The 15,737-nt window shown below is 42.1% G+C and overlaps 1 protein-coding gene across 15 annotated transcripts in view; it reads left to right on the top strand.

Moving 5' to 3' along the window:
- The window catches only part of col13a1 (collagen, type XIII, alpha 1), a 239,574-nt gene that overhangs the window by 199,364 nt on the left and 24,473 nt on the right, over positions 1–15,737 (top strand). For 11 of the 15 annotated variants that reach the window (XM_041176321.1, XM_041176332.1, XM_041176335.1 and 8 more), the window contains 5 exons: positions 3,153–3,179; positions 5,826–5,876; positions 6,511–6,537; positions 7,752–7,814; positions 12,892–12,927. In XM_041176321.1, the coding sequence (XP_041032255.1) occupies positions 3,153–3,179; positions 5,826–5,876; positions 6,511–6,537; positions 7,752–7,814; positions 12,892–12,927 (204 nt within the window). The remainder of the gene's footprint in view (positions 1–3,152; positions 3,180–5,825; positions 5,877–6,510; positions 6,538–7,751; positions 7,815–12,891; positions 12,928–15,737) is intronic. The other 4 variants (XM_041176336.1, XM_041176326.1, XM_041176324.1 and 1 more) reach the window with 3 other exon arrangements.

Below are 15,737 nucleotides of genomic sequence, written 5' to 3'. Positions count from 1 at the left end.
GAGAGTCCTCAACGTCGACTCTGAACCTCATGAAGTCCCTTGGCATTGGGTCAAACATGGACAAGGAAAATTCCTGCTGGTAACTACCTAGCGTTCCCCCCTCAGCTGATGAATCAGTGCTCTTCCATGTTGAACACCACTTGGAGGAAGCACTGAGGGTGGTAAGGATACAAATGTTCTCTGGGTGGGGGACTTCAATGTCCATCACCAAGAGTGACTCGGTAGCTTGACTACTGACCGAGCTGGCCGAGTCCTAAAGGGCATAGCTGCTAGACTGGGGTTGTGGCAGGTGGTGAGGGAATCAAAAAGAAGAAAAAACATACTTGACCTCATCCTCACCAACCTGCCTGTCGCAGATGCATCTGTCCTTGACAGTATTGGTAGGGAGCGACCAATTCACAGTTCCTGTGGAGACAAAGTCCTGCCTTTACATTGAGGATGCCCTCCATCATGTTGTGTGGCATTACCACTGTGCTAATTGGGATAGATTTCGAACTGATCTAGCAATTCAAAACTGAGCATCCATGAGGCGCCTTGGACCATCAGCAGCAGCAGAATTGTACTCAACCACAATGTGTAACCTCATGGCCCAGCATATCCCCTACTCTACCATTACCATCAAGCTAGGGGATCAACCCTGGCTCAGTGAAGAGTGCAGGAAGGCATATCAGGAGCTGCACCAGGCATATCTAAAAATGAGGTATCACCTGGCGAAACAAATCAGGACTATTTGCGTGCCAAACAGTGGAAGTGGCATGCAATGGATAGAGCTAAGTGACCGTACAACCAATGGATCAGATCTAAGCTCTGCAGTACTGCCAAATGCAGTCATAAATGGTGGTGGACAATTAAACAACTTACTGGAGGAGGAGGCTCCACAAATATCCCCATCCTCCATGTCGGGGGAACCCAACACATCAGTGCAAAAGATAAGGCTGAAACGTTTGCACCAATCTTCAGCCAGAAGTGCCGAGTGGATGATCCATCTCGGCCTCCTCCAGAGGTCCTCATCATCACAGATGCCAGTCTTCAGCCAATTTGATTCAGTCCATGTAATGAAAGCACTGGATACTGCACTAGCTATGGGCCCTGACGATATTCAACAATAGTACTGAAGGCTTGTGTTCCAGAACTAGAACTTGCTGTGCCTCTAGCCAAGCTGTTCCAATACAGCTACAACGGTGGCATCTACCCAGCTAAATGGAAACTTGTCCAAGTATGTCCTTCTCACAAAAAACAGGACAAATCCAACCCAGCCAGCTACCGCCCCATCAGTCTGCTCTCAATCATCATCAAAGTGATGGAAGGTGTCATTGACAGTGCTATCAAGCAGCACTTACTCAGCAATAACCTGCTCACTGATGCTCAGTTTGGGTTCCGCCAGGGCCACTCAGCTCCTGACCTCATTACAGCTTTAGTCCAAACATGGACAAAAGAGCTGAACTCCAGAGGTGAGGTGAGAGTGACTGCCCATGACATCAAGGCAGCATTTGACCGAGTGTGGCATCAAGGAGCCCTAGCAAAACTGGAGTCAATGGGAATCGGGGAAAACTCTCCGCTGGTTGGAGTCATACCCAGCACAAAAAAAAATGGCTGTGGTTGTTGGAGGTCAATCATCTCAGCTCCAGGACTTCACTGCAGGAGTCCCTCAAGGTAGTGTCCTTGGCCCAACCATCTTCAGCTGTTTCATCAATAACTTTCCTTCCATCACAAGGTCAGAAGAAAGCGATGTTTGTGGATAATTGCACAGTGTTCAGTGCTATTCAGGACTGAAGCAATCCATGTCCATATGCAGCAAGATCTGGACAATATTGAGGCTTGGGCTAATAAGTGGCAAGTAAAATTCGTGCCACACAAGTGCCAGGCAATGATCATCTTGGACAAGAGAGGATCTAACCATGTCCTCTTGACATTCCATGGCATCACCATCACTGAATCCCCCACTATCAACATCCTGGGGGTTACCATTGACCAGAAACTGAACTGGACTAGCCATATAAATACTGTGGCTACCAGAGCCGGTCACAGGCTAGGAATCCTGCAGAGACTAACTCACCTCTAGATTCCCCAAAGCCTGTCCACCATCTACAAGGCACAAGTCAGGAGTATGATGGAATACTCTCTATTTGCCTGCATGAGTGCAGCACCAACAACATTCAAAACATTCGACACCATCCAGGGCAAAGCAACCTGCTTGATTGGCACCCCATCCACCACCTTCAACATTCACTCCCTCCACCACCAACACACAGTGGCAGCAGTGTGTACTATCTACAGGATACACTGCAGCTACTCACCGAAGCTTGCTCAACAGCACCTTCCAAACCCATGATCTCTACCTCCTAGAAGGACAAGGGCAGCAGATGCAGGGGAACACCATCACCTGGAAGTTCCTCTCCAAGCCACTCACCATCCTGACTTGGAACTATTTTACCGTTCCTGCACTGTCACTGGGTCAAAACCCTGGAACTCCCTTCCTAACAGCACTGTATTCCTGCAACATGTGGATGCAGTGGTTCAATCCCACCACCTTGTCAAGGGTAATTAGGGATGAGCAATAAATGGGCCTAGCCAGCAATGCCCACTTGCCATAAAAATAAATTTTACAAAACTAATAAAGTATTGATGGAGTATCCCACAGACCAGACTCTCAATTATCCCAGCAGCTCATACTTACAGCATGGTTATTGTGGCTTCCTTGCAGATAAAAATAGAAGAACGAGGGCAGCAGATGCCTGGGAACACCACCGCCTGCAACATCCCTCCAAACCACACACCATCCCGATTGGAACTATATCACTGTTCCTTCATTGTTGCTGGGTCAGAATCCTGGAACTCTCTCCCTAATAGCACTGTGGGTGTATCTAGACCAGATAGCCTGTAATGATTCAAGAAGGTGGCTCACCAAAATCTTGTGGGCAATTAGGGATGGGCAATAAATCTGGCCTTGCCAGCAAGGCCCACATGCTGTGGAAGAATAAAAAAAATGAAGTGGGCAATTTCTGTTTTGTGTGTACTCTCCTTATTCTGAAACTCTCAATGGAAAATTGGCTTCCCTCCTCCTGTTAACTATTGATGCAAATGGCATACTCCTATGGGCAAAACAATTTCCATATAGACTGATTGGAATTTATTTTTGTCTTTAATTTCAGGCAGATAAAGGAGAGAAGGGTGATGCGGTAAGGAACATTTGCATTTATTTTCTGTGTACAAGTCAAATATTGAACAGTGCAATCCTTAGACCATAAGAGGTAAGAGCAGAAGTAGGCTATTCGGCCCATTGAGTCTGCTCCGCCATTCAATGAGATCATGGCTGATCTGATAATCTTCACTCCATTTTCCTGCCTTTTCCCCATAACCTTTGATTCCCTTACTGATTAAAAATGTCCATCTCCGCCTTGAATATACTTAACGACCCAGCCTCCACAGCCCTCTACGGTAAAGAATTCCACAGATTCACTGCCCTCTGAGAGAAGAAATTCCTCCTCATCTCTGAGATTATGCCCTCTGGTCCTAGACTCTCCCACAAGGGGAAACAACCTCTCTGCATCTACCCTGTCAAGCCCCCCAAGAACCTTATATGTTTCAATAAGGTCGCCTCTCATTCTTCTATACTCCAACGAGTACAGGCCCAACCTACTCAACCTCTCCTCATAAGAAAATCCCTCCATACCCGGGATCAACCTAGTGAACCTTCCCTGGACTGCCTCCAAAGCCAGTATATCTTTCCTTAGGAAAGGGGACCAAAACTGTTCACAGTATTCTAGGTGTGGTCTAACTAGTGCTTTGTAGAGTTTTAGCAAGACTTCCCCATTTTTATACTCCAAGCCCTTTGAAATAAAGGCCAACATTCCATTTGCCTTCCCTATTACCTGTTCAACTTGTATGTTAGCTTTTTGGGATTCATGCACAGGGATCCCCAAATCCCTCTGAGCTGCAGCTTTCTGAAGTCTTTCTCCATTTAAATAATATTCAGCTCTTCTATTCATCCTGCCAAGGTGAGTAACCTCACATTTTACCACATTATGTTCCATCTATCATGTTTTTGTCCACTTACTTAACCTGCCTATATCCCCCCCCTGTAGACTCTGCGTCATCCTCATCACTTGCCTTCCCATCTATTTTTGTGTCATCCACAAACTTGCTGATAGTACGTTCATTTCCCTCATCCAAGTCATTTATATATATTGTAAATAATTATGGCCCCAGCACTGATCCCTGTGACACTCCATTCATTACAGGTTGCCATGTGATTTTAGTAAGTGCTGAATGTGGCTTCAGGCCCTTCCTTTATGAATTTAAAATTACAGGTTAGCACAACACTCAAGAAACTTGACATCATCCAGGACAAAGCAGCCCGCTTGATTGGCACCACATCCACAAACATTCACTCCCTCCACCACTGACGCACAGTAGCAGCAGTGTATACCATCAACAAGATGCACTGCAGGATTCACCAAGGCTCCTTCAGCAGCACCTTTCAAACCCACGACCACTACCATCTAGAAGGACAAGGGCAGCAGACACATGGGAACAGCACCACCTGGAAGTTCCCCTCCAAGTCATTCACCGTCCTGACTTGGAAATATATCACCATTCCTTCACTGTCACTGGGTCAAAATCCTGGAACTCCCTCCCTAACAGCACTGTGGGTGTACCTACACCACAGGGACTACAGTGGTTCAAGACTTTCAGCACTTACTAAAATCACATGGCAACCTGTAATGAATGGAGTGTCACAGGGATCAGTGCTGGGGCCATAATTATTTACAATATATATAAATGACTTGGATGAGGGAAATGAATGTACTATCAGCAAGTTTGTGGATGACACAAAAATAGATGGGAAGGCAAGTGATGAGGATGACGCAGAGTCTACAGGGGGATATAGGCAAGTTAAGTAAGTGGACAAAAACATGATAGATGGAATATAATGTGGTAAAATGTGAGGTTACTCACCTTGGCAGGAAGAATAGAAGAGCTCACCACCTCCTTCTCAAGGGCATAAGGGATGGGCAATAAATGCTGGCCTAGCCAGCGAAGCCCATATGTTGTGAATGAATGAAAAAAAGGAAGTTATCGCTGCAAACAGTGAATTCTAGGCTTGCATTCTTTTACCAGGATGACATGTTAGAAATGCTTTAAGTGTTTTAAATTTCTATATTTCACTGATTCAAAGTACTTAAACATTTCCACTGTCAGAGGGCTGCAATATATTGTCCTAAGCAGCAGCCAGTGTACGTTCTTAGGAAGTTCAAATTATTGCCGCAAAATCACAGTGCAATTAATGGGTAAAATGAGAGAATACCGAATGGCTGTGAACTTGAGCAGTGTGAATATTCGCATTTAAACACCTTTTGAAAGATCCCCCATGCAATTAGTTCCACTCCCACAGCCCTACACCTTTTTCTCCTTAAAATATTTATCTAATTCCCTTTCGAAAGTTATAATTGAATCTGCAGGCAATGCACTCGAGATCTTAGTGAGCCATGAAATGCAGACTCAGATTAAACTTGTCATAAACGAGATATCAAATATATTATTTGAAAGCTTTGAAAAAAAAATTGAGCAAGCATGTATACGACTGGATAGTTCCAAGTATTGCTGAATAATATGCACTTTAGTAGTTTTAAATGTCTTACTGTAGTTTATGCACCGCACTCTGAGGAATTTGCACCCGAGTATCATAAGTCTTTTGGAGTTGAAGTATCTCAACTGCCATTTCTTAAATCAGTCTGATTGTACAACATGGTCTACGTTGTTCCATTGATTATTTGCAAAGGTTGTCTTATGTGTGTACTGAGGGATGTTGGTTACTTTTATAGGTTAGTGGTCCTCCCGGACCAGCAGGGCCAGAGGGGCCTCCAGGTCCAATGGTAAGGTTTCAATCTCTTCACATTACCAGGAAACCAGTATTGTATGAAAGACTCCAACCAAGAGGAAGTTAATATACAGTCTTACGGCTAAGCGGGGAAAGGTGCAGGGGGTTAGTGTTGAGCTCATAAAAAGTTTAATTTTAAAATTGGTAGGGGTTGATTCTTCATGTAGCTGGACTTTTCCGACAAAAGATGTAAACTTAGATTTAACCTGCATCCTCTGATGGTGTTGTAGGAACTCCTGCAGTTTGCTGCCTAGTGGAAAGAAATAACTTGCACTTTTATAACACTTTTCAACACAGGCTGTTCCAAAGCAATAATTTTGAAACAGTCGCTATTTTTTAACGAAAACATCTAGTTCACATGCACATAGATCACTTACATATAGAATACATGAATGAATCACACGCGTTAGATCTCTCTTAATGAATATGCCAGGTTGCTTTAAGTGAATCATATCTTGAATCTAAGTAACCACAAAAATAAACTGTTTATGAAATATTGCAAATAGTATTATTTTTAAAACCCAAAATGTCTCAAATTATCCTATCAGAATATGCAAGTAAGCAGAGGTATTATCTGCATGAAATGTCATTTTATATTTAAAGTTGGGTTTCTGATCTGTTTTGCCCAGGGACCGCATGGCCTTCCAGGAACAAAGGTAACCTTAATTACACTCAAACTACCTTTAAATTACACGTTACACAGGGTATGGAGATTTGTTTGGTGCCTTTCTTCACTCTAATCTTTTCCCTACACCTATGTTGGTTAAAATTTGTAGACTGCTCAAAATGAAGAACTGTTGTGATTTGTAATATGTACTTCATGCTTTACAAAATCTGAAATGAGAACAATTTCTCACTGACCTCACATAAGAAACAAGCTGTTCTGTCCATCACCTTGGATTTTGGGTTTTGTTCCCTGTAAATGGGGAGATCTTTGGCTAGAAGTCTATGAGCTTTCATCTTCCTCATGGCTTCAACATTCAGCTTTTATTCCCATCCCCAGTTTAGGTGAATCCATGGAGCAGCTGTTTCAACATGTCAGTAGTGATCAATGTTAGAGACTCTTATAACCTTGTTTAACAAGATTTTAGTAAACCCCTTCACCATGTTTGCACTTGTAATATGTGCTGTCCTCAGTCTTTGTTCCAATTTGTTTTGCTTCATGGTTGTTTTAAGTTCTTGATCCTGGCAGGCTAGTTATTAAACACTGAATATAATGGCCCTGAAACATTTTTGACAGGCTAAGGTTGTAATATCCTTAAACATTAGGAATTGTTTTGGTCTTTGTTTTATCAGTATCTACCCAACCCAACAAATTTCAATAGGAAAAACAGAGTGCTGACTTAATCTGTCTGTGTCCAGTCCTGTGCCAGATGTATCTGGCCAATAACAGTTTCTCCCACTGACTCCACCCTGGTTTCAGTTAACTGTCAACTTTTCCACATAACCAGGTCTCCCTGGTTTCCACTCAGATGCTGTATCCACATCTGGTGCATTGTTCCAGAGTCTGGAACACATGGCCGAGCCAACCGAGAGACTTATGCCTCACAAATTGGTTTACTGCCAGCTGCCATGTTCTTGCCATTTTTCCTTTTCAACTGAGGCAACTTTCAAAGGCATTTGAACTTAGTTTAAGGTGTTACCTTAACCCTGGCATTAACTCATTGATGTTAATCAGGCTGGTTTTAAAATGAAACCTGTCAAAAATTGATGCTATCAAATTTGCAGCCACTAAGGTGACTGGATCAAAAGGGTTATATACAATAACATATTACTTACTAATGAAATTGATAGACAATATACCTTAATGTATATATAATACAGATGACATTGTGGAAAGTAATATGCTATTATTTTGTCATTGGTGCAGGGCGATCCTGGATCAGATGGTGTAAAAGGTGATAGAGGTGATCGAGGTCCCCTGGGACTGCCTGTAAGTTACATCTTCTGCTGCAAGTGTCGGATCTCATTTCTGGCATGTACTTGCATTTGGGATTTCAGGGCATGAGAGTGTATATAACATATACTTCAAATTAGATTAACCCTCAAAGAGCTAGTAATGTTGAAAGCATCCAACTATAATATGTGTGTGAATGCACGTCAGGCTCAAGTTTCTAAAATTAGGTAAATAAAAATCATGTACAGCAAGGTGACCAGATCCAGAGGTGAACATCTGCCCACTCAGGTTACCAACCCATATTTGAACTCAATGCCCTGTAGGGAAAACTGGAACGGTCCTTTTTATTCTGTAGGAATGTGGCCCCCGTCCATCAACCTGTGAGTTATTTAAGTGGTGCAAACCATGAATAACTTAGCAAGGCTCACACCTACCCTTTTAACAAAACTAAAGGAGGAAAAATAAAACATGCACTTTTTACAGAGAGAATGGAAGGCAGTGGGGGTGCAGAGAAAAGAGGTGGGAGGGCAAAGACAAGAGCCTTGAAGATGAGAGGAAACTGGAAAAACATGGGCAGATGGACAAGAAAAAACAAGCAGCAAGTTCCAAGTCCCACCCCCAGGGAATGTTTCCAGGCTTTTCTAACAGAACTATTGTGTTTAAAGTACAAACGTAAACTGAAACTTTGTGAATCAGTGTCCCCAACATAAATAAGCGTAAATATGGCACGTGTCAGATTTGGGACAGAAAGAAGAAAAAATGATGGTCCGGGACGAAGTGTGACAATGTTTTAACCTTTGCACTGTCCACATGCTCAGCTGCAGAGGCCTCAATGTTTGGATCTACAAGAGCTGCTATGAATTCACTTGGCCAAATATAATCCAGCTACTTGTGCATTCCCAATATTATCTTCTTAAAAGGTTAGATAAATTGAAAATCTCAAAAAAAAGAACATGGTACTGAATCCTGGAATTAATGAGAGGCAAATAGTTTCTTTAATTCCATTGACCAGATTTCTGTTGGTGGAGACAGCTATCAAAATTTAAAATGATTAACTTTTCCTCTATCACTTGTGGCTATCTGTAAAGCTGTCATTTCAATTACATAAGAACACCACCAGAGATAAGTGCAGGAGGAGGCCATTCAGCCCCTTGATCCTGCTATTCACCTCAACTCCACCATCCCATACTGTCCCTATACAGAATATCCTAAGTGTTCAAAAATCTGTTGAGCCCAGTCTTGAATATAGTTAATAACTGACCACAGCTCTCTGGCGTACAGAATTGCAAAGATGGACAACCCTCTGAAAGAAGCAATTTCTCCTTAACTCAATCCTAAATGCTTGAGCCCCTATCTTGAGTCCATGACTCCTTATTCGAGACACTCCAGTTAAGGGAAACAGCAATTACCCCAAAAAACCCGTCAAGAATTTTGTACATTTTAATGAGATCACCTCTCATTCTTCTAAATTCCATGGAATATAGACCCATTCTACTCAACCTATTTGTAATAATAATCTCAGTAACCGTGGAGAAAGATCTCTCCTCATTAAAAGGCTGTCAATCGAGCTATGGAATAGGTGGGTGAAAATACAAGCACAACTTAAACTTTTGAATATTTAAGACTAGTATTAAAAAAGCAGAGAAGTTCACAAGAATGGACTAAATATTCAATGCTGAAATGTTATAGTATAAGACCCAAGTGTTATGGTAACCATTTTCCTCCTACATTAGATATTTTACTGTCCATTAAAGGAATTATATAATGGACAGAAAACATTGCCATGTCATCAACATTGGCATAATTAATTAATCAAATTTACATGTATCATAATTCACTTTCAATCACGTGCCACGCTGGTCAGACTCACTCCCTCCTAATTGTAAAGATTTGCCATCAGATTTTTCCAACTAGCACTTGTGCTAGTTTCAGAACTTTCCTGCTACCACACAGAAATGTAAAACAGGTAACTCTACAACTATGACAGTGGTTTCATTACCATTTATGCTACGTAGAATTAAAAGTCTCCATAGCCAACGAGCTTGAAATACTCAACCGTATGGTTTGTTTTTCTAAGAACATTCTTGTGTGCTGACAGATATGTCAAGTCCTCATCTCTTTCAACGTTATGTCATCACCTTTCATTGAGTTATGCCAACACATGTCCCTTTTCACTGCTACACTCATCTCTTCCCCACTGTTCTTTCCACTTCTAACACTTCATACACCGTCCAGGGTGCTTCTGGCTTTGACGGACAGCCTGGACCACTGGTGAGTTCTGTACATCCATTCTCCTCGATCGTTCATGCCTGCTACACTGCTGTTGGACTGCATTATGAATTTAATATTGCTGGATTACATGCCTGCACAGTGGACTGTTTCCATTATAAACGAAGCATGAGAAATATGCCAATGCATGCGACTGCTTATTTAACCTTTTGATCAAACATTTGTATTAGGAACTGCTTAAATAATGTGACTGTTCAATGGGTACAAATATTTTAGCCACAGTGTTGTAATTCTGGTAAATTAACAAATGTAGGAGGTCAAAATTTAGTCCCTTATTATTTTTCAAAACAAGGTGTTATACTGAACAGTACCCAATCTTGGTTCTATGTTTGATATTTTCAAATGTCCTACATTTTCATATACCAAAGCAATCTGTGGTTCATAGTAAATCTATTCTGTCTTAGTAGGTCTGAAGCATTTAATGTTGATGCGTAACTTGGGCCCATGACTTAGAGTTATAATGACCAAAGCAGACCCTTAAAATTACAGGGGAACATATCTCCTCTCTGAATAATTTGGTACAATGATTAACGAATCATTGGAGTGAAATTCCAGTTCAGTGAAAATAAAATTGGGCCACTGATTCTCTATCACTTGTTTTGCATCACTGCCCAAGATGAATTTCACCTCTGTTAAGATTTTTTTAGATTGCTGGACATGTCTCATCTCTGGAAGCCCATCACCTTGTGTAATAGTCTCCAGTTGAGGACATAGAGATATTGACACCTGTTTGTACAGTCTCTGTTTGCTAAATTATAGAGTGCATATTCTCTCCCTGTGGGGACACATTCCATTTACATAAGGTAGCATAGCTGATGGTTGGCAGAGCCAAATTATTAGGGGCCCCCAAGTGTGTAGAGATGCACTCCAGGAGGCAAACCAGCTAAAACTGTGGAACTTACCAGAACAGGTCACTCGAGCTTGTCCGACCAAGACTAGTCTATCCAGTGGGTACAAGATTCCTTAGATGAGAGCAGGGAAAGTCCCAGCTTCCAGTGAATGGTTTATCCCTCAGGAGCAGGGCTAGCTGGTTGATCATCAATGTTGTCCTGGAGTACTAAGGTTATAGGTCATTATCTACTCTGAGTGCTGCCTTGGATTCAGATTTCCATCACCAACTGCATCATCTTGGAGCTGCCTCAATTCCAAAAAGACCCCACCTTCTCCCCTAGTCTCCATCTAAAGAGGATAGCCACTAGCTTAATAGACAACTGTGGTTTTGAGCCCTCGACAGGTGCTCACCAAGTAACCACACAATGGATATACCCACCATATCCCATAGACTGGTAGTTCCAATAGTTGGAGATGCATAACTTCATTAGTAGCTAATTTCCTGTCTGAATGCCAGTCATGGAACGTCTTTTGTGTGTGTGTATGCGTGTCTGTCTGTCTCCCTCACAGCCAGCCTCCAGGAACATCTGTCAGCAGCTGTTGGATAAATTCTAAGCTTTCTCATCACATTAGGGCAAAAACTTGCCTTCAGTGGGGCAGAGGCACCTAACAAGACAGTTTCCACTGTGCCAGGTGCTTGGATCCAGACATTCACATCCAATCACACTTAATCTAAATCCTGAATCGAACAATTGGCAATTAATGAAGCTGGTTGTGAAAGCTTTGTAGTACATTGACACAGAGTAATTGTGCATTAATAACTTTAGATTGTAGTTTGGTTCGTAGCCTTAGAAGTAAGTGTTGTTAACCCAAAGATACAGATACTCCCTGCAATGTAGTTAGTACGTCCCTTTCTGAGGCTTACTAGATTTTAACAGTGGATTTCACTTTCTCAGTTGACAGTCTTCACGACATTATACATTATTCAATTAAGCAAAATATACATAGGGATGGCCACGGAGTTGTAAATTTGATACTCATTTCCCCATGAAGTTATACAGTAAGTCTTTAATATATTTGCTAAGATAGCGAAAAGATGAATCTGAGACAACTCATTGACTTTCCTATGCCTATGTTGTCAGAATTTCAGAACCTCCTGTCATTTGTACCTGCACACAACTCTGACAAAACCCTCTTTCATTGCTGCACTGTGACTGTTTAAATTCACCTGTGGTACCTAGAGAGCCAATCTAATTTTCACGCAGCTAGTTAATATAGAAAAGAGGGCCACAATAAAAAACAATATCCCCACCCATGTAAAGCTCGTTTAAGCTGCCATCACCTCTTTGCTGATGTTGGTCACTTTCCTTTCATTCATTCACCCAAAACATAGACCTTTCAGAGAAAACATACATCAGATTATAAGATTTATTTTTGCCTCATGATACAAAAAAGTGTCATGTCATGGAATTGTAGGATGGAGTCTCCCCTGATACAGCTTTGCTGAATTCAGCTGTGCCATCACTGGGGGCAGTGGGGTGGGGAGTGGGGTGGGAATAGAGTGAAAATCCAAGAAAGAGAGGAGGAAATTGGAGGGCACATTACCTTAAGCCATTGCCTCATGCTTCCATTTGTACAACATACTGATAATTGGCCTACAGAGTGAATATCACTGAGTCCTATTCACTCCATTGGTGTAAACCCAGGATTATGTCACCAACTGAAATGCCCCAGTCCTACTAAGAGAGTGCTACTTACTTTTCTTTAGGCTGAGCAACTGGTCCATGTACTGTTCTCTGAATGAGCAAAGTGTTCTCCTGCTCTAACACTGGGCCTTCTTTGTATACGGTATTGTACACGGTATTGTTGTATACAGTATTGTTGTATACGGTGTTGTATATGGTTTTGTTGTATACAGTATTGTATATGGTATTGTTGCTAGATAATGGGAGTAGACAGTGTGATGTTCTTAAATATATTCATTTCTATGTAGGGTGTACCAGGGCCAGCGGGACCAAAAGGAGAAAGGGTAAGAGTGAGACAAAATGTGGGGCGATGGACTAAAATGGTTTTAATTTCAAGCTTATATGAATGCTACTTGGAAACGGATAGCAGTAAATAGTCTAATGAAAATGCCTACAAGCAATATTTTATTTCCAAATGACTTTATGTACAAATTTTTTGGGGTTGTACCGTGACAGATGGAACATCAAGCCTTACGATTTGATGAGCCGCTCTGCAACAGATAGGAAGTTAATGAATTAAGTTGGAAATAATGAATGTAGTGACCATTTGCCCCATGAATAACACTACTTTGCAGATCTGGTACCAGATTAATTCTGTACAAATACTTCTATAATAATGTCCACAAAACCACTACATTTGTTCCAGTGAAGCAATCAGAACTTCAATATAATGCAACCTTCTTCTGTTTTGACACAAATACTGATACAAGCATCAAGCCAAATTCACAGAGGTTCTTGTGCAGCCTCCTGTGGACACAGCCATTACTGGCAACTCTGCTAGACTGGAGTCCAAGGCCTTCCATTGTTCACTTGAGACTTTGTGGCCATTTTTTGGCTTAGTTCTGACCAGACTGGTTAAGTTCAATCATGTTGTTGATTTCACTACAGCCCTTAGTCCATCAAAACGATAAAGAGAGAGAGGGGGAGAGAACAAGTGAACTCCATGCACAGACAAACATGATGGGTTGGTCCCCCTCTCTCGTTGCGCGCTCTCTCTCTCTTTCTCTCCCTCTTCACTCTCTCTCTCCTCTCCTTGCTTTTTCTACTCTCTCCACTCTCTATCTCTTCCCTCCCCGTCTTTCTCCTTGCTCTCCTCCTCCTCACTTTCTCCACACTCTGTTTCTCCATGAATGGAGAGATGAAGGTGTCTTGTTCCCATAAATAATGGGTGTAGAGTTTTTGCTTTGAGTGTAATTGGCAATCTGAGTGTACATTGCAACTGAAATTGCATTGGTTTTCCCAAAGTGATGTTTATTGTTGAAGTTTCTGCTCAAGCTCATTTACATAATGCAAATGTAAAATCTTCAATGAAGCAGCACAATCAGGCAGCGTAATAGAATGTAATTGTTTCGTTAAAAGATTCATTGAGATATTTAAGAGTCGTAACTTGGTGCAGTTTAATTAATACAGCTGAAAGTTGGTTTACGAGAAAAAAGCATTGCTGATGAGAATCTTGAGTCCTTCGCCTGTGAATTTTAAATCCCTGAAAAAGACGTGGAAAGAAGTATACTGAACCATTTATTAGTTTGATTAGTAAAGTATCTTTTAATATTTAAAAACTTTTTAATATGTTTCGATTCGTGCATTTGCGCTTAAAAACAGATTAGCTTAATTTGAAGAGCCTCCTCGAATGGCCACAGACAGAAACTCACCATGCTAATTAATTCAGTGGGCAGAATTTTCCCCTCGTCGGGGGGGGGGGGGCGGAAATTGATGGGCTGGCACATGTGGGCACGCTTCCGATTGGCGCTCCCAATTGGAGGTGCGGTGCCATTTTACGTGGGCGGGCCAATGAAGGGCACCCAGCGTGATGTCAGCAGGGAAGCTTAATGCACTCCCTGTGCAGGCGGGGGAGAATCCTTAAAATCGAGAGTGCGCTCTTTTGTGCATGCGCTTGAAAGAGCGCTCTCATCTCCCTGCGGCTAAGTGCAGCCTCAGGGAGATCGCTCTACTTTCAACAATATTAAAAATAGAAAAAAAAAAATTCCCTTACATGTCCCCTCATGTGACAATGTCACGTGAGTTGGGACATGTTCATAATTTCCATAACAACTTTATTAAATTTTTTAAAACCCTACACGAAACCTCATCCCGCTGGTGGGTGAGGTTTCATGTTTTTTCTAGTTGCCGCCGGGGCTCCTGACCTGCCCTCCAGCCTTAAGGTTGGACGGGCGGGTCCGTTAATTGTTTAAATGATCCTGTCAACGGCCTCAATTGGCCATTGACCCGCGGCGGGCGTGCAGCTGATTTTGCTGCCCCCCCCCCACCTTCCTGAAAATTTTAATGGGGCGGGGTGACGTTGGGAGTTCTGCCCGGTGTCATCCCACATCATTTTACATGTCGGCAAGTGGGCCCCGCCCCCTGCTCACCGACGGTAAAATCCTGCCCAATATGTGGGCCGGACCACTTTCAGTGTGTTGTTTTTAAAGCAGCAAAAAAATCACAAAAACTTGACTTATTTGATTTGTGCATAAGTTTCCTCAATCTATTTTGGTGCTTTGGCCAATCAGATGAATTGCTCTGGAAAAATCAGTAGAAACTCTCGGTTGATGTATTCTTGAAGGCTGGCAGAAACATTTGTGAGTTGAGAATGGTTCTGAGTAAAAAAGATGCTTGAGTGTTTGGAGATGTCACCTGCACCCAGCTGTAAAAGAGTATATAATGGGCAAGGAAGAGACACGAGCTGTGTGGGCGGTAGTGGATCTATATCGGTACCAGATATTTAACTTAACCTGGGCCATCTTTGTGAAGTCCTTAAACTTTTTTTTCTGTACTGTGTGGGTCTGCTTGTTATGATGGTGATTGTACTAAACTGTTAAACAGCAGTGAGAGTGGGTGATAAGTGCAAGAGTATTTCAGTGGTAGAAGTAGGCAGGCTTGGTAACAGACTAAATTTGGGGTTTGAAGCACATCCTTGTGTAGAACAAGACGAGGGTTTGTATACACTGGTTGAATCTGGTTGAATTTCAGGTGCAGGATCTCTTAGATAAACAACATGGCTTCAGCCTTGCCAACATTGAGTATCAGAAATCACTGACTTGTTCCTGATTTGATCTCAGATAAGAAGTCAGACAACACAATCACAATCCTGAAC

Source organism: Carcharodon carcharias, chromosome 28 (genome assembly GCF_017639515.1).
Source record: "Carcharodon carcharias isolate sCarCar2 chromosome 28, sCarCar2.pri, whole genome shotgun sequence".
Taxonomy (NCBI): Eukaryota; Metazoa; Chordata; class Chondrichthyes; order Lamniformes; family Lamnidae; genus Carcharodon; species Carcharodon carcharias.
The sequence above is the reverse complement of the archived record's forward strand: the minus strand, read 5'-3'. Positions and strand labels throughout refer to the sequence as shown.